Genomic DNA, 25333 nt, shown 5'->3' with positions numbered 1-25333 from the left:
GCAGGAATGGCTAAGGCGTCTCCCGCTCCTCATGGTCGAGCAAAGCTGAGCCGGATGCAGTGCCTTGCAGAGTACAGATGGCTTCCCTGCCACCGGTCACAAATCTGCTGCCTTCTCACTCTCCGGCTATTTCTAGATTTGCCTGTGGGGAACTGTCTTCCTGCCATTACACAGCACAGGATTTGTGACCTGGTCCAGGTGCCAGCCACGAGTCCAGTGTCATCCCAAGTGGCAACTGGCATGCTATCCAAGGAAGGACTGTTGAGACACATTGAGAAGAGAGGGGTGTGGACCCGCACCCAAAGTTCTGCCACACCATTCCATGTGCAAGTCTGAGCCCCAGATCTCCTAGCCCCAAGACAAAGAAAATGCTGACACTACTGCACACATGTCTCCTGAGATGTGTTCCGATAGCTATTCTGTCATTCAGACACAGAGAGGGACACCGTTCCTAGGTACCAGTCCTACAAACATTGGCCAGGAGGGCCTTGTAGCTGAGAGCCTCAAAAATCTGATCCGCATTATCTACCCTCCCACCCTTTGCCCTCTTCATATACCTACATGCTCTTAAAGTGATAATCCTAGCTTGGTTGCCCTGAGGTGATTCTAACCTGTGATGTTGTGTCTGCCTAGAGATCTCTCCGTCGACCAGCCTTAAATCCATAATGAAAAAGAAAGACTATGGCTTCCGTGCAGGAGGTAATGGGACCAAAAAGAACCTTCAGTTTGTTGGGGTTAACGGTGGGTAAGCATCGCTTGTGAAGCTCAGACTGCCTTCCCTGCTTCCTAACCCACTGTTGTCCTTAGCACCCTTTCCCTAGGGGGTACCTCTGTTTCTCATTCATCTGCAGGGACTCAGTCTCCATGGCCTGTTAAAACTCCATGTTGGGTTTGCACATGTCTGACTCCTTGCCAGCTGTGCTGGTCTGTTAGAACCTCTACTTTTAATATGGCTTGTCCTGGTCTCTCCAGGGCCCACCTGCAGGTGGCTTGTGAGAGTTTCAGGGTTTGTGAGCCCTGTGAGGAAGGCCTCTGACTTGAACACAACGCCGAAACCTGGGGGTCTGAGCATTAGATACAGTCACGTGTCATCTGACAAGGATGCATTCCAAGAAAGGCATCCTTGGGGATTTCATCACTGTGTGAACGTCAGAGTTCTACACAAGCTAAGACGTCGGTGGCATCACTAAGCAATATGATCTGGAGTGTATGCAGTCTGTGTTGAGAGTAAACTGTACCTAGCTGCATCCTAAACTGGTTAGTTCACAGATGTTCGTTAAGAGACAGCTGTCTGCTTGGTGACAGGGTTTGAAAAGAACAAAAAAAAAGTCAAGTAAATCCTGGTTGCTACCTTTAGCTCACAGGTAAGTCGAGAAACAAAGGGAGCCCAGTGAGGTGGCTTGCTTGCCACCAAGCCTGAGGACAGACCTGAGTTAATCCGCAGGACAGAACTGACTCCCTCAGACTGTCGTCTGACCTCCGTACACACACTGTGACGTGTGCATGAGAGAAAGAGAGAGCACAAGTAAATACATTACATAGATGTAATACAACCTTTTTTTTTTCTTTCTTTTTTTTTTTTTTTTTAATTAGAAAGGAGAAACTTCTGATTGGCAGTTTTCTTGGCGAGGAAGTGCAGGATGCTACGGAAGCCTGAAAGGGTTCTAGCCCAGACCTGAATGGGCCCTCCCTGATGGCTTGGCCACCTTCCTTTCTTTCTGTTTGCTTGCCCTGCCAAGGGAGTCCTCCTTTAGCTCCTCTTCAGTATGGTGCTCCAGAACCATGGTGCTCGTTGTGTTTGCCCACCAGGAACACCAAGCTTTGAAAATTCTCGGTGGTAATCATGGAGTCTGGTACATCTAACTTGGGATACAGTCCATATCCTGAGAATGCTAAAAACCCTGAATGTTCTGGTGTGTAGCCAAGGTTAAGAGCCTGTATTACACACACGCACACACACACACACACACACTGTATTTCTGAGACAGGATCTTACTTACTATGTAGCCCAGGATAGCCACACACTCAGTCCTCCTACCTCAGCACCCCGCCCCCCAAGTGCTGAAATTCCAAGTGCATCGCGCCTAGCTGTAACCCATGTTCTTCTTGAAGTCAGCTTTCCTCCCTCAATGCTCACTCACAGACGATTTATTTGTGACTATCATCACACAGAGCCGAGGAGCTCTGTGTGATAACAACACTGCCATATGTAATCTGGGCTGGAGGGGGGAGGGGGGTTAAGAGGAAATTTAAAGTGGATATGGGGATCCTTACACTTGGGCTCTCTCTGGCCCTAACGTTAGGATCGCAGAAGCATATACTGGTGTTAGCATGAACCACTGGCCCTGGTCAAGAAGGATGACCCAAATGACCTTTGTCTCTTTGCCTAGCTACGAGAGTACTTCTAGTGAGGAGACCAGTGGGGAGGACAGCTCTCCCGAGGACTTGTCTGACAGTGAGATGGAGAAGAAACGTGATTGCTCAGAGCCCGCAGAGGACAGAGATGTACAGGCTGGCTGTGAGGATGGCCAGGACGCCCCTGGAGGCAGCACTAACTCAGGCCTCGCAGGTGGTCCTGGGGAGGAAGCCTGTCATCTGAGGCCTGAGAGGTGAGTCACATGGGTGAAAGAAATGGTGTGACATGCCCAGCACAGAGTAGTCCCTCAATCCATAGAAATATGCCAACCAGCACCGCTGACATCACCTCTGCCATCCTCAGCCTGGGTGTGGAGGATGGAAGGACAGAGCTGACTGGCAAGCAGGCCCACGGGCTGCTCCGCTACAACAGCCCAAGATGACCATGCTATTAAATCTCCATGAGGGAGGGTGTCCTCAGACTCAGGCGACACCCCAAGCCTCACAGGTTCTCACGTTACTGACTCTGTTCCTATTTCCGGTGCCCTTCATGGAGGACCAGCTGGAAAAACCTGCTGGTGTGGGTTGGGGTCTTCAGATTTTTCTATGCACCCAGGCAGAAAGGCAGCGTGTTCCTTCCTGGCATGTCAGTAACTACCACTGGGCCTCCGCCCGGTGCCTTCCTCATCTGCTCCAGCCCTGCCAAAAGCAGCATGAAAAGACAGCATCTGCCCTTCAGAAGCTGAGCCGTATGCCACACAGAACTATGAGCGGCTATACCCCCCGCCCGCCATGTTTCTGTTTTTGTTTAAGACTGTCCCTCATTGTGGAATAGTCACCCGCTTGATTATTTGAGCTGCCGAAAGTGGAGAGTGAGAGTCCTTTTTGTCAGCGTATTGAAATTGATACGTAGTCTCTCTATTTTCTTTAGATATAAACCCACAGAGGAATTTCTTAATGCATGCCAGGCACTGAGCCAACACCTGCCGGAAACCGGGGCCGCCACCGAACAGCTCCTGGTACTCGGATTTTTCACTGTCACTCGGAGGTTTCCTATGGGGTGACTTTGGTCCCTTACCTGGGGCAACCGTGTGTGTGTGTGTGTGTGTGTGTGTGTGTGTGTGTGCATGTGATTTACCCCAATTCTTCCTTCAGGAGATGGTGTTAGGCTGAGGGAGTGGTAGGATTAATACACACAAGAAAGCCAGCTAAGCCAGTGGTGGTGGCGCACGCCTTTAATCCCAGCACTCCGGAGGCAGAGGCAGGCAGATCTCTGTGAGTTTGAGGCCAGCCTGGACTACTGAATGAGTTCCAGAACAGCCAGGGCTACACAGAGAAACCCTATCTTCTAACCTCCCGGCCTCTAAAAAGGAGAGTAGCCACGGGCTCAGAGGCATTTTACCAAGTATTTTTAGAAGTCGTATCCAAGTGTATGCCACTAGACTCTGTGGCTCAGGCTTCAAATGCCTAGTAGTTCACAAAAATATGGGTAAAATGGAAATGACACTTTTACTTCCAGGAGTTAATTCAATGCCCAGGGCCTGGTTTCCTCGTGAATACATGACAGTGATTGGTAGCCTGTCTCCATTACTCTTGAGCCCTCATGTTTAATTCTGCCATGCCACTGCTTTGCTTAACATATGTTGATGGTCAAGAGACCAAAAATAAGAACATACATTTATTCGATCTTTCCTACCCTTTTAGCCTATGGGGATTTGAACCTGAATTCTTTTTTTTTTTTTTTTTTTTTTTTTGGTTTTAGCTAATTTGGCAAACAGCTTTTCTGAAATTCCCAATTACCCTAAAATATTGTTAAGAGCCAATACATGAGATAGATGTTGATGGAAACTCCTGATGCTCAGATTACATAACTAAGCTCTGTTTAAACTGTTCATTCATTCATTCATTCATTCACTCATTCATTTTGAGATAAGGCCTCTGTAGCTCAACCTGATCTCAAACTCATTATGTAGCCAGGCATGACCTTGAACTTTCTGACCCTGCTGCCTCCGCCTGCCACTGTGCCTGGTTTGGAGTGGTGTTGGGAATTGGATGCTAAGCAAGCTTCAGCTCTTTGTTTAAAATCTACCACTATATTCCATAATACCAGGGCCTTCCTCCGGATTTTCTTGATTCCCTATATAAAGAAGTTATTCTGGCTGGACGCAGTGACGCATGCCTATGATCTCAGCACTAGGGGAGGCAGAGGCAGGCAGATCTCTGTGAGTTCAAGGTCAGCCTAGTCTACAGAGCAAGTCTAGGACAGGCAAGGCTGCACAGAGAAACCCTATCTCAAAAAACCAAAAACCAAACCAAAACAAAAAAGATATTCTGATATATAGAAGTGTTTCAACCATAAATAATTTCTCTTTTTCTACTACGGAAATGTGACAAAAACCCATGTGTATGCAATCTTGGCACCACCCTGCACATTAAATGAAACCTTAGGATGTGAATCCCCTTCATCTCTGCCACCTTATCCCTGCCCAAGGGACAAAGCATGTCCAGCCTTGCGGTGGTGGCACATGCCTTTAATCTCAGCACTTGGGAGGCAGAGGCAAGCAAATTTCTTTGAGTTTTCGGCCAACCTGGCCTACAGAGAGAGTTCCAGGACAGCCAGGATTACATAGAGAAACCCTATCTCAAAAAAGCCAACCAACCAAGGACAGCAAAATTACCTCACCTTATAGAATCATGGAAACCATAAAGCCAGCCCCATTTCATAACAGGGACAAGGAATATTCAATGAGGTTGTTGGGTCACACAGCTGAGCCAGGACCTAACATCTGGCCATGTGGATTTAATGGCTAAACCTGGCGCCCCTTCCAGACTAAGCGTAAAATCATTTAAAATAGCCATGTCTCAATAGCATCTCTTGCCCTTTAGATACGTATTATAAACATGTGGCCTTTATCATTTGGGCTTGTCACACACACATAACTGATGTCTCTAGTGGATATCTGTTTCGTGCGTGGCTGCCAACGGATGGAGGTAGGGGCTTGGGTCATTTACACAGGCGTCGAGTGTGCAGCAGGAGTCTTGGTCCTGCCATCTCAGGTCCCCCAGATACAGACAGCTGCAGGGACGTGAGGAGAGAGAGGCAGGAGCACCCGACGCTGCCCTATCCAAGTGGCGCTGGGAGCTTTCCCTAGGGTACCCAGGCCAGGGAAAATCTTGTGATCAGAATCTTCTGGCATTTCAGAGGCAAAGCTTGACTGCCATCAGTCAGGAGTGGTTCCGTGTGTCCAGCCGGAAGTTGTCTAGCCCTGCCGTGGTGGCCGCCTATCTCCTCGAGGTCCAGCCTTACTCCCCACATCTTCTGAGGCTCCTCGTCAACTTGGCTGACCGCAGCGGGAACACGGCCCTTCACTATAGCATGTCGCACTCCAACTTCGCCATCGCCAAGCTGCTGCTGGACACAGGTCAGGAATGGCTGTCCCCGTCCTGTCGTTCCTTGAAGGCCCACCTCCTTGTTCTGATAAAATGGAATCTTGTCAGATTGCTCAATCTAGCCACGAACTCCTGGACTCAAATCATCCTCCTGCCTCAGCCTTTGAGAAGTAGGGAGTATAGTAAGTGTCTTCTTCTGTCACAGTCCTTTCTCATCATACTGAGTTCCTCCTGTAGGAACAGGGCCAGACCGTTGCCTGCTATTTTTTTTTCCATTTTATTATTTTTCTTGTTTTTTATTGTTTTTTTTTCCTTTGAGATAGTCATTCACTAGGTAGTTTAGGCTGTACTGGAACTCACTATGTAGACCAGTCCGGCCTCAAATTCACAGAGATTCACAAGCCTCTGCCTGGTGAATCCTGGAATTAAAGGAACGTTTTGTTGTTATTATTGTTTTGGTTTTGTTGTTGTTGGTTGTTGTTGTTGTTGTTTTCAAGACAGGGTTTCTCTGTGTAACAGCCCTAGCTGTCCTGAAATTCTTTTTGGAGATCAGTCTGGCCTCGAACTCACAGAGATCCTCTCAAGTGATTGTTGTGTTTTTTTAATGGGGAAATCTTCACAGGTTTGCCAGTCTCCCTTGCACAGGGCCCAGCTGATCTCTGCACCATTCCATCTTAGTAGCTACACAGCTGAAAGCCTCCATTGCCTGAACTCTGTCATTTATTTTTCCCAATGTTTCTCGGCCCCATGTGTCACCAGCACAGTCACTCTCATGTTGCCGTGGAGCAAATTGAGACTTGGGGTTACAGAACTTGCTCAGGTTATAGAGCAGATTTTGCATTTGGCCTCTTCAGCTCCAGAGCTATACCATATCTTAGGAAGTGCCACCTTCTCTTGTCCTCATAAAATACCGTTTGGCAAAAGCATGGGTCCAGTTAGCCAATTTGGCTCATGCATTTCTCATCACACCTCTGTTGATTACTCATGACTTAGGAATCACGGATGCAGGGGTGAGCCAGGAGTGAGCCCTGTGTTGCTCAGAAGCTTGGAGCTTAAGTCAGAGTTGGAGCCTGGAAAGATAGCTCATCAGTTGAGAATGGGCCACATTTCCAGAGGACCCAGACTCAATTCCCAGCACCCACACGGAGGCTTGCAGCTGACTCTAGTAAATTCCAGGGACTCTTGCATCCTCTTCCGCCCTCCACAGGCAACAGGCATGCATGTTAAATGCATAGCACCTATATGTAAAAAATATTAAAAATCAGAGCAGGGTGGGATGATGGCTCAGAAGAGGGAACCTAGATGTGATTTCAAGATGCAGAAGTGGAGGCCGGGTGCCCTGGCACTTGGGGAGGCAGGCAGATCTCTGTGAGTTGAAGGCCAGCCTGATCTACAAAGGGAATCCAGGACAGCCAAGGGTACACAGAGAAACCCTGTCTCAAAAAAAAAAAAAAAAAGTGCAGAAGTGAATGAGGAGTCCAGTTCTGAGAGCAGCAAAGGTACTTGGAGCAGCCTGAGAAATGTCCTAGGAGAAGGGAGCATGAGAAATGAAAAGCTACCTGGAGCCAGAAGGCTTCTGGTTTGGACAGTAGGTGATTGAAGGTTGGGAAGGTAAACAGGAGTCACACACGTGCCTTGGGTGGCTTGGCCGATGGTATTTGAGTGCTGCTTGAAAGGTAGTGGGAAGCTGAGCTGGGTTTTGTGTAGAAAACACACAGCCAATAAATCCTTCAGGAAGTGTGACCTCATGGTAGGACTGAGCTAGCCTCCGTTGAGGAGGTGGCAGGCCGAACAGACGGCATCACAGGGCTCCACAGAGGAACGGTGCAGGCTCGCAGTAGGTGGAGATGATCACATCAGAAGGGTGAAAAAGACGAACTAGCTGTGAGGTGTAAGGAAGCGCTGTGGTCTGTCCAGCTCGGGTGGCTGACAAGGGCATGATTCAACAGACAGAAAAGACCAGGTGGGCAGCACAGCATTCAGCTTAGGGAGGGTTTCAGTCGCCAGTGGCTCGTTCAGGTGAAATGTTCACAAGGCTATAATATCAGCCTTCCCCTCTGTCCTCCATGGATGGTTGACTGGCTCACTGGGCACTGCTCAGAAGCCGGCTTCTTCTGTCCTCTGGAGAGGGGGCCACATCACCACTGTGCTATGAATCACGTTTCTGAAGAGATACGGGAAAGCCGGTAAGCTGAGGCATTTGCAGTTCTTAACACTGATACAGAAGTCAGGAGTAACAATTAACACGTATTAAGAAGGCAGCACAGGTGTCCCCCTCTTTTTAAATTAGGTTTATTTGCGGGGGTAGAGACGCAAGGGCCACAGCATACCCACAGAAGTCAGAGGACAACTTGCGAGAGGCGGGTCTCTCCTTCCCCTAAGGAGGACCCAGGGATTGAACTCATGTCAGGCTGACGGCAAGCGCCTTCACGCACTGAGCCACCTACGTGGCCCAAGGTGTCCACTTCTTTATCAGGGCATAGTGGTGATAAATAGAGTTGTCACACATTTTTTTGTCCCCTGCCTGATCATGACAGCGGTCGGGGCCTCAGAGGAGAGAACTATAGCAAATGAGCCAGACTGCGTTGTCTGTTTCTGTTGGCATCTGTGTTCCTCTGGCACATTGCAAAAGTATTCTTTGAATGGGATGAAGGAACGGCAGGTTTTTCACAGAACTTACAGGTAGCTCTCACTGACGTCTTTTCACAAACCAGATTTGTTGTAACCAATACCTAAGTCTGCGAGTGTCATTCTGAAAGCTAATAGCAATGGTCGCTAGTGGTCCCTAGGATTCACTATGCTCTAGTCTTAGTGAGTTCCTTATCCTAATCATACATTTTATAACAGTCCTACAGGGTAGGACCCATTGTCATTTGCTCTTAGCAGAGGAGGATACAGTCCTGATCTACTGGGACAGATTTGAGTTTGCCTCAGACACACAGCTTTCTGCAGTTGGCAACAGCCCTAAATGATCTGAGTTTCTAGGCAAAACTGCCCCGGCATGGGGCCATTTGGATCACAGGTCTCAATCTATGTGTAGTGACCCTGCCTTTTCTTTGATGCAGAAGGACCTGAAACCACACCCCTGGGGCTATGCTTTTAAGTCCTCATTTACCAGTTTGTCTTTAAAAATATGTTAGTTTGTCATTCTGTCATGAAAGGTGTACCCTTCATTGTTCCAGTACGCCGTATTGGAAGTGCTTTTCCTCCCTTAAAGATTTTCTAAGCTTGTCCTGTATTGTTTTCATGGCCCTGGTACATGGTCTATGAGGCCTTGGGAAGACCCTACAGATTTGACCATCATCTTGAACGCCACATAGTATGAGCTAGCAAGAGTGAGCCTGTGGTCACACCTGTGAGTGTTGTGTGGCTGGAAAAGAGATAAGGTCTGAGGCTGGCCGAACCTCCTCCATCGTGTGAATAGTTTATGTGACCTCTCTGGCTTTCAATGTCCTCATCCAGGAAGACTGTGTGCTGTGCCCAGGTTTGCAAAACGAAGTCATTGTCGTTGACCCCTTGTCTGTCTCTGGCCCGTTTGTGGCCATCCCTTGCTGGGAATCCTCAGAAAACCTGTAGAGAGAATTAGCCAGTTCTAAAAGCTTCTAGAGATGCTAGCCAGTGACTTTGCCGTGGAAACGCTGGTCCGCGGTGTTTTCGCTAGCAAGCAGCATTCTGTCGAAGTGTCGAGGTGCAGTCTGGCTCCAAGCTGGGCTGTCTCAGCACCCATGCCTTCCCTTGTAGGTGTCTGCAATGTGGATCATCAGAACAAAGCTGGCTACACTGCTGTGATGATCACGCCCTTGGCTTCTGCAGAGACGAAAGAAGACATGGCCGTCGTCTGGAAGCTCTTGCGAGAAGGGAATGTGAACATCCAAGCGACTCAGGTAGGTGGAGAGCACTTGGCCTCTCTGCTTCTTGACAAACCCAACACCCTCCAGTTTCATTCTGCATGTAGATTTATGGAAAGTTTGCCAGTCCAGAACGCTGGGGCCCCAAACGGCATCTATCCAAAGCTTGATACTTGATCTTATTTGAAGGCTCTTGAGACCTAGACAGGCTGGCAAAGGGGTCCCTGGGCATCTGGTTTGTGTTCTAGACTAAAAAGGGCAGATTCCATCTGGGCTTAACCTCTACAACCAAATTCTCAGTGTTAGCCTCTTGAGAAGGACTTGGCTGTTTGGCTGCTGCAGTCAGTCACCTCTGTGAGTGACTCCCCCGGTCTGTCTGTTTGTTTGTTTGTTTTTGTTTTTCAAGACAGGGTTTCTCTGTGTAGCTTTGGCTGTCCTGGACTCGCTTTGTAGACCAGGCCAGCCTTGAACTCACAGCGGTCTGCCTGCCTCTGCCTTCCCGAGTGCTGGGATTGCAGGAAGTGCCACCATGCTTGGTGACTCACCATTTCTTGACCCAGGGCATTTAGGAAGCTTACTGCTTTAGAGCTATCACCTATCATGACCTCTCTCCCTAAAACTTTAAAAGAAATGTTTGTTGTTGTTGTGTTTTTGAGACAGTGTTTCTCTGTGTAGCCCTGGCTGTCCTGGAACAAACTCTGTATATTGGGCTGGGAAGTGTCAGATCCCCTGCAATTGGATTTACAGGCAGTTGTGTGCTGCCCCATATGAGGGCTAGGAACCGAACTCATAGCATGTTAGAGTAATACATTCTCTTAGTCACGGAACCTTGGCTCCAGCCCCTCCCCCCCCAAAACAAAAAGCCTTTGAATAGAGACGTGAATCTCCATCAGGCCAATGGGGCAGTGTGGGCAGCAGGGCAGGCAGGAGCTATCACCAATGACTCACTCCCTGGGACTTTGAGACTCCCTGTCTCCCAGGCCTCTTCTTACCCAGAGAGCTACTGTAGAACTCTGCTGGAACTGAGCAATATGCCTAGTGTGCCTCTTTGGTCCTTAAACTAACCAGGTCTAAAACCACTCTTGCGTTTCCCTGCCTCCTTATCCTCCATCCAGAATGAATGATACCTGAAATAAGTCACTTATAATGAAGGGATGTAGCTGGTGGCAGTGGGTGATGGCCTGGTATGCGGAGGGCCTGGGACATTCTCAGGAATTTGTACAAAGGAAAGGTCTATCTGGACTCATGGTTTTAGAGGTATCAGTATGTGGCCGCTTGGTCCCATTGCCTTTTCGCAATGGTGGTGAGACTGAAGGTATGGAAGGATCACACAGTAGAGAAATCTGTCACGTCACTGCAGAGAGGGGAAAAGTAAAGAGGGGTGGGTGGAGGGAGAAATGGAGGGAGACACAGACAAACACACACAGAGAGACAGAAAGAGAGAGAGAGACTATAAATAGGAATATATCTGCAGTCCTAGTATGCCCTTCAAGGCCACCTAACTTCCTCCCACTAGACTTTACTCTTTAGGTTCAACCATACCTCCCCGTCAGTGGTTTCACAGAGGAGATAACAAGCCTTTAACATGAGATGACACTTGCCAGCAGCCACAGTAGTTGTATTATAGGTAAGAAACCCTGAATTTGGAGAAGCTGAATCTTTTATAATAGGCAATAAGCAAGCCTGACCAGTCTTAGGAGACATTGCCTATTCAAAAGATGTTTGCAGTTTAAGCATACCTTAAAAGCTCATCTGGGAACTGGAGATATGGCTCTTTGGATAAGAGCACCGGATGCCAGAGAACCCAGGCTTGATTTCCAGCATCCACAGGGCCGTTCACAACCAGCTCTAATTCCAGCTCCAGGGGATCTGATGCCCTCTTCAGACCTCCTTGAGCACGGACATACGCGCAGGCAAAACATTCACACACGCAAAACGGTAATACTAAGAACTGTTAAGTATTTGTGTTGGGCTTCTCTTTTCTGGACTCCCCCAAATTGCAGGAAGTAGCCTGATGGCCGCAGTCACGTTGCACACTTCCTCTAAGGGCATTCAGGGACTCAAGAGGTGGTTCAGTGGTTAGAACACTTATAGCTCAAGCATGAGGATCTGGATCCCCACGCTCACGTTGAAAAGGTGAGCATGGGTCTGCACACTCCTGTAACCCCAGGTCTACTGGGAACAGAGACAGGAAGATGGCTGAGGTTGCTGTCTGCCAGCAAAGGAATAAGATGGAGAGTTGTAGAGCGTGACTTTCGCACACCTGCACACACAGCTTGTACACACAGCCTGCACACACAGCTTGCACACACACATAACATGCACAGGAGACATCATTTGTGAAAGCCAATGTTGGTGTAGTCTAATAGCTTCCTACTGATGACAGCACACAGGTATTTGTAACTCGCTTTCTGGCTTTCAAAGTATTCTCACCCGCGTACAACTCCTATTCCAGAAGACTGCATACAGTATTTTTATTTTAATCAGTACTATCCTAACAAGTGTGTTTTTTTTTTTTTTTTAATTGGAAAAGGACATGCTCACCAGGATCAAAGCCAACCCCTCCTCTTTTCAGAGGTGCGGTGGGTTCTCGCAGGGTCAGAGTCTTGCCCAGGTCACCAAAGGAAAGCTGCGGCTGCTCTCCTTGGCTCCCTGGGACTCTGCGGGGAGGTGGCTGTGCCCAGCAGTACAGGAGTCGGGAGTCTCTGAAGAATGTAACTTCATATCTCCAGGGTCACTGCAGGGCCTGGTGTATTTCCACTTTTCAAATGACCAACTACTGAGCTAAGCTTTATCAGCCTAGACAGAAGGAAGGAGGAAGAGCCCCAGTGTCGAGCAGAGGGGCAGACAAGAAGGCTGTCTGCATTGTCACCCACCTTGAATAGTGGTTGGGAAGAGGAGACCTCAGGGCTGGTTAATGTAGTGAGCAGCCATGACCTCCAGGCTGAGTGACACACCCAAAGGCAAACAGGCACCTCTGGAGACAGCTGTCTGGGTTCCAGAGAAACGGGGACTCAGAACGCCTAGGAATTCATCCACTCACCAACTGAGCAACTGCTGTGCGCTGCCTCTAACCATCTTAGTCCTCCGACCTAGGAGACCATGCAGAGATGAACTTGAATGCGCCTCATCCACACAAGCGCTGCGTGGCAGAGCCAGGAAATTTCCGACTGTAAATCCCCTCTGATGGCCAAGGCGACTGAAACTACACCAGCAGCACACCATTGGTGCTTTTGACATGAAAGACGTTGTTCAGAGCAGTGGTTCTCCACTGGTCAAAAGTCCTTTCACAGGGGTCACCCAAGAGCATCAGAAAACACGGATATTTACATTAGGATTCGTAACAGTAGCAAAAAGACAGTTACGAAGTAGCAGCAAAAATAATTTTATGGTTGGGGGGTCACCACAACATGAGAACCTGTATTAAGGGGTTGCAGCCTGAGGAAGGCTGAGAACCCACTGGTTTAGAGCTACAGAGGATCTGGAGGGAGAGAAGGCATAGAGCTTGCCTTAGTCATGGGAACCCGATATCCCAGTGGAGAGACAAGCCTGATTTTCAAACTCAAAGAGATTTGGCAAAATACAGTAAGTCATAGGGGAAGGCTATGAGAAAATACAGGAATGTGTGAATCAGAATGTGCAAAGAAGAAATGAATGTCACTTTACAATCGGAAAAATTACCACCCCATTTTACTGTATTTATACTTTTTGTCTCACTTGATTCCCACAAGAGCCACATAAAGCACACAGAAAAATATAATATAAAATTAATTTTCAGGCAAAGAAAAAAAAAAAAACCAAGATTCAGGGCAAACAGGAACCTGGCAGGGTCACACATTAAGCTGCAGACACAGAACTTGGGTTGGTTCTCTGAGTCTAACTCATTGCTGTGTCCACTGATGACCACGGGGTCGTAAAAGGTAACCAGGCTGTCAGTGGTCACAGATCAGAATCAATGCAGGGCTTGCAAACAGAGGTCTTGTTGAGACAAGAGGGTTCTAGGTATCCTTAAAGAAAACCCAAGAGGCAATGAGCAGACTGAGGCGTCCCAGAGAAAGGCGGCATGCGCTAAAGCCACAGCCACACTCCACCAGTCAGCGCTTTCCATCACACACTTGGTGCTGGGCCTTAGGGAGACTGACACAGAACAGTCCCTGGGGGTGGTCCAGTAGCAGTGTGCTTGTCTAACATGCGTGGGGCCCTGGAGCTAATCCTCTGTACTGCAAAGATTAAAGTCAGAGAAATAAATCAGAGGAGTCCCTGCTGTCAACTTCTTCGCCCCAAAGAGTAAAGGGAAATCGGAAAGCAAGCGGTAAGTGCTGTGTGCTGCTGCCTTTCTGGGAAGCTAGGCAAGGCTTTAGAAAGCAAGCTGGGCATTGTGGTGCACGCTTGTAGTGCCAGCACTTGAGAGAGGCAGAGGCAGCTGGATCTCTGTGGGTTCGAGGCCAGCCTGGTCCGGGACAGTCAAGGCTGCACAGAGAAACCCTGTGTCAAAAAACAAAACAAAACAAAAAGCTTTAGAAAGGGCATAGGGTTTGACTGGAAAAAACAGGAGTTAGTCAGAAAGCGAAGGATGTGTCCCATGTCACGGGCAGAGGGAAGATCCAATCAATGGCCATACCCTTGAGAAGTTTCACTCGGGACGCTCAGCTCCAGCCTGTGCCTGTCACTCTGTGCAGGGAGGCCAGACAGCGCTGATGTTAGGAGTCAGCCACGACCGGGAAGACATGGTCCAAGCACTACTGAGCTGCCAGGCAGATGTCAACCTGCAGGACCATGATGGATCTACCGCCCTCATGCTGGCCTGTCACCAGGGCAACGCCGACCTGGTGCGACTGCTCCTGGCACACCCAGCCTGCAACAGCAGCCTGACTGACAAGGTAAGGTCTACAGACAGTTAACCAGTAGGTATTTAACACCTGCCCTGAAAAGCGTCTTCTCGGCTAGCAGAATTCATGAAACCATACGGCCAGAGCAATAAAGCCCACCTCATACGCTGGCGTGGGGTTTAAATGACACAATGGGTGGGAAATGTTCATAGCCTCCTTGTTGCTGCGAAATTCATGAGATTAAAACCCCATGGCTAGGAGCCAGGTGTGGCAGCGCAAGCCTTTTATCCCGGCACTCAAGGAAGCAGAGGCAGGCAGATCGATGTGAGTTTGAGGCCAGCCTGGTCCAAGACAGCCAAGTTAACACAGAGAAACCCTGTCTCAAAAAAACAAAACAGAACAAACAAACAAACAAACAAAACAGTGTGCTGGGGAAATGTGCCCAGGCCCGACTTGGCCCTGAGCCTCCTCTGGCAAAGCCAGCACGTGGCTTTGAGGCAGCAGCTTGAACGGGACAGCTCTGTGTCTACGGAAGACTTTGGGAAGCCAGACGATGACACAGAGTTTACAGAGACAACTCTGTAGTCATTAAACGGATGATACCTCCGTGACACGGATCTGCTCTGTGGAGTGATTTATTCTACCAAGTCAGCCTGCTCGCTGTTTCAGCAGTGATAGGCCCCTTAAATAAACCACTTTGTAAGATGAGGAAGGAAGAGAAGGTAGCCAACAGGGTTAGTGACGTCATGAATCAAAGCCTGTGAACCTCGTGACAAGCCCGTGAGGTTGGCTCCACAGCTGCCGCCTTTTGGCCGGGGGGGGGGGGGGGGGGGCGCAGGATCGCTAATGGTCAGGTACAGGTCCACACTGCCCAGATGGTAGAATCCAGTGCTAAACAGGGACAGCCGTTCTTCCTGGGCCCTGTTGGGGCTACAGAGGTTTTTCCATCAGCAGGCTAAGCTGAACCCCCACAGTCACAGCTCCTGTCACCCATGCTTTCCACACGCCTGTTTCTGACCACTTCGGAGAGCACCAGCCCTCCTGCTTTCAATGTGGGGTTGGGAGTAGGGGATCTGGGCGTGCGGCCTCTTTTTTCCAAGCAGGGAGTGAGACAGAGGATCTGTGTTGGGGAGCCCGATGTGGGCTGCCTTAATCTGGAGTAAGCCTGAACAATACTAGGCCAGGGTCACTTATAAGTGTCCACTGCTCTTGCCTGGAGGAGGCCTGAGAAGAGGTGCCTATGGGACAGCGAGCCTTGGAGGTCTCTGGCTGGACAAAAATAATAAATCAGGGACTGTGAGCCCTTCCTGCGTCCACAAGGTGGCCACAAATAAGAGGAAAGAAAAAAACTACTTGGCTTTTTGGAGATGAAGAAAACCACTGGGAGACAGCTCAAGTATGATTGTTAGAACCGACTCTCCCCTCTGCATTCATTAGCTTGGGCCTGAGTTCAGGGACTATGTGCTGTCCAGTAGGTGAAAAGGTCACCCTGGGTCTCTGTATACATCTCTAAAATGGGTATAGTGATGAGCTACCCAAATGCTTAGTGTTGATAAGCCGCACCTGCTGGCTGGAACTGTAGCACCTAGAGCAAAGTCCCAGTATATCAACAGGTAGGGGCCTTGCTTAGCATTTGCAAATGTCCACTGGGTGTAAGGAGGATGAAGATATGAAGTCATCCAAAGGAAGGAGACTGGCCCCCAACTGAGAAGCCAGCTGGCCACCTGTCTTATTTCAGTCTTGTGGGCCTCAGGAGAGGTGGCATTGCCATCCAGAGGAGGTTTGGCAGTGTCTAGGGACATTTTTGTTTGTCACAAGTAGAGAAGGGAGTGCTCCTGGCATGTGGAGCCGGGAAAGTTGATAAACATCTGCAGTGCACAGGATCAGCAAAGATTTATGAGTCAAATAGACCAGGCCAGACCTGGTGGTACATGTCTTTAACCTCAGCACATGGGAGGCAGAGGCAGATGGCTCTCTGAGTTCAAAGCTAACTTGATCTAAGAGCAAGTTCCAAGACAATCCAGACTACACAAAAAACCTGGTCAAGGGTTGGGGAAGATAGATCCAGGGAAGCACCAAGGAGCAGGCCACTTCAGGACAGGGCCGTCTGGGATGGCAGCACTCAGTGCTGAAAGGGAAAACCAGCCAGTCTGGTTTTAGGGCCTGCAGGCATCACCCAGGGCCCAATCACAATCCAAGGTCAGGCCCGACTAAGGATTCCCACTCCAACTCCTTCAGGGCAGAGGGGGCACAGGCTCTCCAGCAGCTGAGAGAGAACTGCTGATAGGGTCCACCAAGTACAAAGGCTGGTACCTGGCGCCAGCTCTCGTCATAACACTGTCGTTCCAGCGGTCACTTGTCTTTGGAGGCTCAGATGTCCACAGATCTCCTGGAGACTGGCTTGGAGGGAGGATCGTGTTCTGAAATGGTTTTCTCTCATCAACAAGGGTCCATAAAATCACAAAGAACTGCAGGCACTTTCCCTACGCTTAGGAGTCAAGTGTGTGTGTGTGTGTGTGTATGTGTGTGTGGGGGGGGGAGAGGGGATGCTGGTATGCTTTCTCTGGGGACCTTCAGCATGACAGGGACTGGTAGTGAGGCCTGAGCACCAGCTTCTTATCTGGAGGATACTTCAGAACATCCATCAAATGGGAACATTTCTGAGATAGAGATTATGTACATGCATACACACAGGCACACACACACACACACATACCCAGGCAAGCAGACACATACATGACACACACACACACACACACACACACACACACACTGTGCAAACCCTCCACTCTTCAGCTCAGTCAAGTTAGTGTCCAGCCTGCAGAGCTGTTGAGGCTCGGGCTCACTAGACCCAGCTAACCCATGAGCCCTCCTTCGCCAGACTCTGCAGGAGGCATTTCCTTGTAAGGGACACTCTCCCTTCCTAGGTGGTCTGTTTCTCCCTACTTCCCATCCTCCGTGTCTTCAGCTGAGAAGCCCACAGATGGAGACTGTCACCTCCAGATGGGCTCTGTCAGAAAATACACAGCCTCTGGGACCGGCCCTGTGGCGCTTTCCCATGGTAACAGTCATCACACAACCTGTTTACAGAAAGCTCTGGATGGGCAAAGGCCAGCTGGGAGCACACGGTGGGGACAGCCCCCTCTCCCAGGACTCCTTGTGCTTTAAAACTTGTGCCTTGTTCCAGGTTTGCTCAGTCAAGAAAAGACTCCTTAGGATCATTTGGCTCCTTTATCAACTTGAACCAAACACCTCTGCCTTCGCTGCCCAGCTTTCAACAACGATCCGGGCTGAGCAAGGGCAGCCTGCCTGTGCCAGGACCAGGCCAGCCTGAGTTCTTGGGCTTACAGAGACCAGAACTGATCAAGCGATCTCAAAGACTCCAACCTCAACAGGAAAGGACAGGGAGGGTGGCAGAGGAGATTGAAGGCTAGCCTGGGCTTCATAGCAAGTCACTGTTTCAAAAGGAAGCAAGAGCTGGAGAGATGGCTCCAGGGCTAAGAGTACACACTGCTCTTGCAAAGGATCTGAGTTCAGCTCCTAGCACCAACATCAAGTGGCTCCCAATGCCTCTAAGCTCCAGGGACACCTCCATGCACGTACCTAAACACACACACACACACACACACACACACTTAAAAATAAAATCTTAATAAAAAAAAAAAAAAGCAAAAAGGAGGAGGATGTCACTCGGGGGGTAGAGTGGACCTAGCGTGTCAGAGGCCACCTTGTTTGATCCCCTAGGAGCACACCAAATTGCGTGGTGGCATACAGAGAGAGGCCGGTGATCTCAGCGCTCTAAAGGTGGAAGCAGGAAGATTAGGAGGCCAGGGGCATCCTTGACCTCAACTGCTTTCTGGCCAACCTGCCTCAGAACAACAGCAGTGTTCTCCTCCCTGGGGGGCCCTCCCACCCTCGGATCTTTCTCTGCTACTGCAGAGCTTTGCATGGCTGTGGCACTTCAGTGGTGCTTGGGTTCCATCCTGCTGCCAAGGGAGAAGCCCAAAGAGCTTGATGGCGTTAACGCGTTCCGCCTGTTCCTCTGAAAGATGTGCCATATTTCAGGAAGTTAATTCCGCATATATACAGTTACAGTGAGGGAAAATGAACAGTAAGCATCATAGACGGCCCCAGGCTGCCTTTTACCTCTGAGTCGGTCACTAAGGAAGTATAGTTTTCGAAGCCATTTAGCTTTCAAAATTCTGGCTGTAGGATTGTGCCCATTCATGAGAGACTGGAGCTCACCCTTCAACACACAGGCATGTGAGCTTTCTCCCTCCATCTCTGTGCAGCCCCCTCCCCGCCCCCCAAGGAGCACTCCGCAGGTCTAGCTTCTTCTCCTTCTCCATTAATTTATTTTTTTGTGCATTGGTGTTTCGCCTGCATGAATGTCTGTGTACGGCTGTCAGATCTTGAAGTTACAGACAGATGTGAGCTGTAACGTGGGTACTGGGAATTGAACCCAGGTCCTCTGGAAGAGCAGTCAGTGATCTTAACCCCTGAGCCATCTCTCCAGTCCCCACACCCCCCATGTTTATACTGCAGGGCTCAAGCTCTGTGCACAGTACAGAGGGAGTGGAGGGGATGCTGAAGTGACTTCAAGCCGGGAATCGTCACCGTGTATCACTTCTGGTCCTGAGGAGACAGTTAACAGTGGGAGGGTGCTCACAGATAGCTCAGCTGGTAAAGTGCTTGCAGTGTAGGCATGAGGACCTGAGTTCAATCCCCAGAACCCACAGCTGTGAAAACATCCGGGCATTGTAGCACATGCTCGTAATGGGCCCCGCTGGAGAGCTAGCCTCGCTTACGTGGCAAGTTCCAGGCCAGTGAGAGACGCTGTCTCAGGATGAACGCGGTAGACAGCGTCTGGGGAGCGTTACCTCGTGCTGAGCTCTGGCCTCCACACATGTGGGAAGGCTGACACGTGAACGTGCTGACACACACATGACACGAGAAAGTGCTTTGTCAGCGAGGTTGCGAGCGCATAGAAACAAGCGTCTAACACACTCGAAGTTTCCAGTATATTCTGGGCTGTTTTAACAGTGTATGAGAAGGCACATGTTATGAAGGAAACGTCTCCTGGTGCACCAGAGTAAGTTACAATAAAAGGGGATTCCAGACAGATGCGGGCCCCAGTTTCTCGACTTTAAAACCAACAATAGATTTGCAAAGAAGCAAAGATAAAGGAAAATGCTTTTCCACAATGTTAATGCTCGCTTAAATCTGTGTATTTAAGGTGGGGAATGTTATTTTCCTTCCTATCTTTTCCAACTTTCTCAAGTGTTGAGGGTCTGTAAACCCCTTCTCTGCTCCCACTGGCACAGGCCTCCCCGGACTGAGGGCTGCTTCTGTGGAAGAAAGCCTCATGTCTCATGATCCCATTTCTCATGGTCCCAATGCCGTCTGAGCCCGGTCACCTGGTGTTGGAAGCATCCTTCCTGACATGACCCCCATTCTTCCCAGTGGGTGGGGAGGCAGATAAGATGATCTCTCTCTTTCTTTCTTCCCTGCAGGCTGGCCGCACAGCCTTGTCCATCGCTCTGAATTCACCTGCCCCCGGGGAGCTTGCCGAGCTCCTGCGGGCTCACTCGGAACAGGGCAGGTCCCTGGGACTGTAGGAGCTGCTGAAGAGCCAGCAGCCAGGAACAAAAAGGTTCTTTTTCTCGACTCCCCCCTGGCCTTTAGGGAAGGTTGGGGTCACAGGCAGGGGGCCGCCATTCAAGTGGAGAAGCTATGTCAAGTATGCACACTACATTCCTGTCATATAATTCCGCTCATTAGGATGCTTGATAGTTTTTTGCCTTAGGCCAAACCCCACCAAGCTGCACGGTCTTCAGAGCTGGGCGCGAGATGCAGAGTGCAGGCTGCCGTGGGATCGCCAGAAATTCAAAACATCTTCAGCCTTGAATTCCTCACGACTCCGTCTTTGCGGCCCTGTGTAGCAAGCAGGTTGGGGTGAGGGCACACTTGCACAGTAGAAAAAAAGCAATACTTTTTACATGGAGTTTTAGAGTGCGCTGTCTTTTTGTTTTTAATCAAGTAGGCATACAAGTACGTCTTACTGAATATGCATGTCTAGAGAGAACGGGAGAGGATTCTAAATTCAGGCGAGGTAGGACAAAGACGTCAACGCCAAGGCGTGACACTCCTGAATACTCCAGGGGCTCCAATCATCTCTATGGGAGTAAGCAGAAAACCCAATGCAACGGTTAAACAGGGGGCATGTTGGCAGAGTCCAGTCATTTCAGCCGTTCCCTGCTCACGAAAGAAGCAAATGAATTGGCCAGCCCCTGGCTGGGAACGATTCACTGTGGAAGACAGCATTGCTCACGTATTGCTGGATGCACAGGGCCTCTGGGAGGAGGTACTGCTCTGAGAACTTCCTGGCTCCTGGCTGCACTGAAGTCCAGCCTGGGCTACAGTAGTGGCAGCCAGCCAGGAGGGGACCGACATCACTCCCAGGGACAGTTCTTTCCGCCTAAGCTTCCATATCTCCTGGGGTCTGCCCCTGAAAGGCTCATAGTCATAACTCAGAAAGTTTCAAGCCAAAAATAAAAAAGATATATATACATATATTTTTTTCTTTATATAAAAAGAAGTCTGTCGAAACTGGTGATCTGAACACTGAAAACACAAAAGCAAGAATTCTCGTTTTGGCTGGAAGGTTTCTTTGCTTGATACCCCTTGGATGAGTCACAAAGTGTCACTTGGGAGTGATGGACGTGATCACACAACCTGCTTCTGAGGGTCTTCAGGAGAAATGGCTTGTGGCAGTTTTGGAATCCAGACGCTAACCCAGAAAGATTGCCTTCAGAAACCTGCAGCAAACTTCTTTCCCCAGTGTGATTTGTTAGAAAGATGCCCCAAGTCCCACATGGGGATGATGCTCAGACAAGGAAAGAATGACATAACAGAGGAGCTAAAAAAAAAAAAAGGCTTTAAGAAGATTTATTTCAATGTCAAAAGCACAATGTAAGAGCAAACACCTACATTAATAAATGTTAGCTCCTTGCTTTGCAAAGGTTAATGTGTATCCAGCCCCTGGGAACTTGTTATGCAGTAGGTCTGAAAGGAGGCCTGAGTTGGTGTGTCTAACTGGGCCCAGGGGATGCAAACGTGGTCAGGTCACAACCATGCTTTGAGTAGCACTGCTCCAGCCTGTCCTTATTGTTTATAAATTAAAATGTTGCCTCTCAATTGGTCTGATTCTTGGCTATTTGTAATGCAGGCTTATATTAATTAAAACACCCAAGGAAGGATACTTACAGAGAAGGTATTTTTTTAGTCCGCAGTTTTGGAATCTAATCAGTGTGGTTCGGGGTCTGGGGAGGCCTATGACAGATGGCAGGATCCTGTTTAGAGGAGGAAGGGATCACAGCTGGATATAGGAAACACAAGAGCAGGGTGAGGTGGGTTTTTGAACAGTGAGCTTGTGACAGCTGCTCTGGGTTCCAGGAGAGATACCTTCCTTCTAGTGACAGCATGCCCTGGGGTGACCGAAGGGCCCAGCCTCTTAAAGCTTCAGACTTCCCAGTGCTGGGGTAGCTGTGGAATGCTATAGCGACCTTCACAGCCAGAGGAGGTCAGAGAAACCTCTCGGAAGAGATTTTGAGCTGTGCTCTAAGGACTCAGTAAAGGCTGGTGGCCCCACAGTGATGGAATTTCAGATGACTTCAGTTTCAGCCCATGGGAGAGGAGATTTGAGAGGAAGACATATGGTCTTGTTTATTGTCTTTTGATATTAGGGATTTGGACTTGAGCCTAAACTTGAGGGGGCTGTCTCCCAGACTATGTTAAAAATCCAAACTTGCTGTTCTTCCAAAGGTCCTGAGTTCAATTCCCAGCAACCACATGGTGGCTCATAACTATCTATAGCGAGATCTGGTATGCAGGCAGAATGATGTATAAATAATAAATAAATAAATAAATAAATATATAAATAAATGTTTTTTAAAAATTCAAACTCCTTTCAGAAAAATATTCCTGTGAGCTAAACTCAACTCTTAAAATCCTACTGCCAGGGGCTCCGTGGGTAAAGGCACTTGCTGCCAAGCCTGATGACCTGAGTGTGATTCTCAGGGTCCACGTGGTGGAAGATGCAAACCAGTTCCAGCAAGTTACCCACTGACTGGCAAGTTGTCCTCTAGCCAGCAAGCTATCCTCCACACGAGCACTGCACACACTGAATGGACAAATGCATGAATGAATGCGTAAATGAATGAATGAATGAATGCAATTTTAAAAATGTTTTTAATGCCACTGCTCAGCTGGAAATGCAGCTGAGGGATAGAGCAAGCACTTCCACGTTTGAGCCTCTTGGGATCAGTCCTGGCAGGGGAGGGAGAGGCATTACTATAGGTAGCGGGAGCCGTCGAAGAACTTCTAAACACTTCTAAACACTGAAGCCATCCAATCAGAAGTGAGGCTGGAAGCAAGGGGGTCAGTTGACAGTCTCTTGGGAGCCACTGGGTATAAAGCAGTAAGCACTGCTGGGAAAGGAATCCGGAATGAGGGTGTACCAGTACCAGGATGTGGTCACAAACTGGAGAACAGAAGAGCTGGTGTCACCATCATGCCCAATATCATCCTACTATGCTTCCTTGGTTATACGACCTGTAACTCAACTACCAAGGCTAGAAACTCAACTTCTCAGCTTCCCTTGCAATCTGGCTTAACTACACATTGCAAACTGTGTGCAAAGTGACATGCACAGATTTAAGACGAAAGGGCCCACACCTCCCCTCTCCCAACAGCTGGAATGCTCTAGCCAGCCATCCAGCTTGATCCAGAAAGATGAAGCTGATGCCCCCCCCCCAAACAGAACCGGAGTCAGAGGAGACGGGGTCCTGTCACAGCTGCTCTGGGATGCTTATTCCTCTTTTAACAAAATCCCGAAGTCTTCTCATGTGTGTAAATCATTGTTCACTGGGACCCCTCCAGAAATAGACAACATCCTCCAGACCTCAAGACAGCCCAAGGATGTCAGAGAGAAAAGCCTTTCTGATGTGTTTAATCCCAGCCCTCGGGAGGCAGAGGCAGGAAGATCTCTGAATTTAAGGCCAAGCTGCTCTACAGAGCAAGTTTCTGGACAGGCAAGGCTACACAGAGAAACCTTGTCACAGGGAGGAAGGAAGGAAGGAAGGAAGGAAGGAGAGAAAAAAAGGTTAGAGAGATTCTAGGAGAGGATGAATTTATACGAATAGAGGTCAAGATGGGTTGAAGGGAGGAGCAAGGAGCCATAGTCAGAGACCAGATGAGCAAAGTATGCTGGTGGAGCAGATGGGGGTGGGTGGAGGGAGGGAGGGAGGCCAGTCATCCTAGATTTTATCACTGGGACAGGCTATAGGAAAACTCACCCATGCTCCTTAAGGCATGGACCCCAGGCACCACCTGAGCCAGGCAGCTGTCCCCAAAGAACCCTGAAGCTGGTATTTATGAAATAGCTCCAGCCCTACTGGTATCTGGGTTGTAACATGCAGAGCTCTGAAGTTCCTGATCATGCCTCAGCCATGTGCTTGGCACAGACTTTCTGAGTGAAGCAAGATGAGGAGGCCTGGGTAACCTGTGCTCCGTTGGGGCGATCCCTGTAGATACCAACCGTCAAAGAAGGGGAGTTTCCTGCCGATATTTCTTCTCCCATCCCCTGTAGGTACACAGCACCATGACAGGAAGCAGCAAAGGCAGACACCAATGGAACAGTCTGTGGCTTAGTCCCATCTGCAACGTGGGGACCAGAACGTCCTTGGTCCTGGAGGCAGGTGGTCATCTAGCACGTGTGCGCAGTGGGCAGCCTCCATGACAGCATGAACTGCCAAGCTTGAGTTCTCCTAAGCCTTGCCCTTTATAGTAGCAGTTTGTGCCAGGCATAGTGGCACAGGTCTTTACTAGGGTGACAGAGCAAAGGGCAGATGGATCTCTGTGAGTTTGAGGCCAGCCTAGTCTACATGGTGAATTTCAGGACAGCCAGAGCAGTGAGAACCTGTCTTTTTTTTTTTTTTTTTTAAGAAAAAAAAGTAGCTTGCTGTCATGGAGCAGCGACTTGAGTTCTACATCTACAGATCAATTTTCAATTTTGAGTAGAAAATGCCAGGAATACTCTTCATGCATCCTGGACATAGACTTCTCATCATTACTGCCTAAACAATCCAGTGTGACAATGATTTAAATAGCATCTTTATTGCATGAGGCCTAAGCAATCTAGTGCTGGTTTGAAGTATAGGATATCACTCTGATATGAAGCCATACCAAAGCCCTCTGGTGTGTCCTTTCTCCTCACAAACCCCAGTGTTTAAAATCTATTAACAATAAAGGAAAACAAAAGTTCAAGGCGGGAGAGATGGCTCAGTGTTTAAAGAGTGCATACTGCTCTGGCTGTATGGGGGTGGGGATGGGGGAAGCTAACTGGCACCTGTAATTCCAGCTCCAGGGAATCAAACACCCTCTACTGGTCATCTCAGGTACCTGCACACCTGTGAGCATACACACAGAGAGATTCACATAAGTGAAAAGAAAAACAGGAAGTTTATCTCCAACTATGAATGAATGAATGAATGAATGAATGAATAAAGTTCATGTAAGAAGTGTGTGAGTTATATGAGAACACTATTCCATTTTACATAAATGACTTGGGTGTATGGATTTTGGTATCCTTAGGATGTCCTTGGATACAAGGGACAACTGTACTTAGGTCCAACCATGAATTTTAAGGGTTTTAGCACTTGAGAGGCAGAGGTAGATGGATCTCTGTGAGGCCATCCTGGTCTACAGATCGAGTTCCAGGACAGCCAGGGCTACACAGAGAAACCCTGTGTACTGGAAAAACCAAAAAAGTTGGGGGAAGGTTTAGATAAAGCCACTTACTTCTCACAGTACTCTTATGGTTAAATGTTAATAGTTGTTGTTTTTTTTTTT

At 48.9% G+C, this 25333-nt stretch overlaps 1 protein-coding gene across 1 annotated transcript in view; it reads left to right on the top strand.

The window, feature by feature from the left end:
* The window catches only part of Kank4 (KN motif and ankyrin repeat domains 4), a 67227-nt gene extending 45608 nt beyond the window's left edge, over positions 1-21619 (top strand). The window contains exons 4-10 of the mRNA XM_060365932.1: positions 634-745; positions 2391-2609; positions 3287-3374; positions 5558-5777; positions 9487-9629; positions 14273-14473; positions 19936-21619. Coding sequence (XP_060221915.1) covers positions 634-745; positions 2391-2609; positions 3287-3374; positions 5558-5777; positions 9487-9629; positions 14273-14473; positions 19936-20040 — 1088 coding nt within the window. The 3' untranslated portion in view covers positions 20041-21619. The remainder of the gene's footprint in view (positions 1-633; positions 746-2390; positions 2610-3286; positions 3375-5557; positions 5778-9486; positions 9630-14272; positions 14474-19935) is intronic.
* Positions 21620-25333: the final 3714 nt, after the last annotated feature.

Source organism: Meriones unguiculatus, chromosome 12 (assembly GCF_030254825.1).
Source record: "Meriones unguiculatus strain TT.TT164.6M chromosome 12, Bangor_MerUng_6.1, whole genome shotgun sequence".
In the NCBI taxonomy this organism is placed as follows: domain Eukaryota; kingdom Metazoa; phylum Chordata; class Mammalia; order Rodentia; family Muridae; genus Meriones; species Meriones unguiculatus.
The sequence above is the reverse complement of the archived record's forward strand: the minus strand, read 5'-3'. Positions and strand labels throughout refer to the sequence as shown.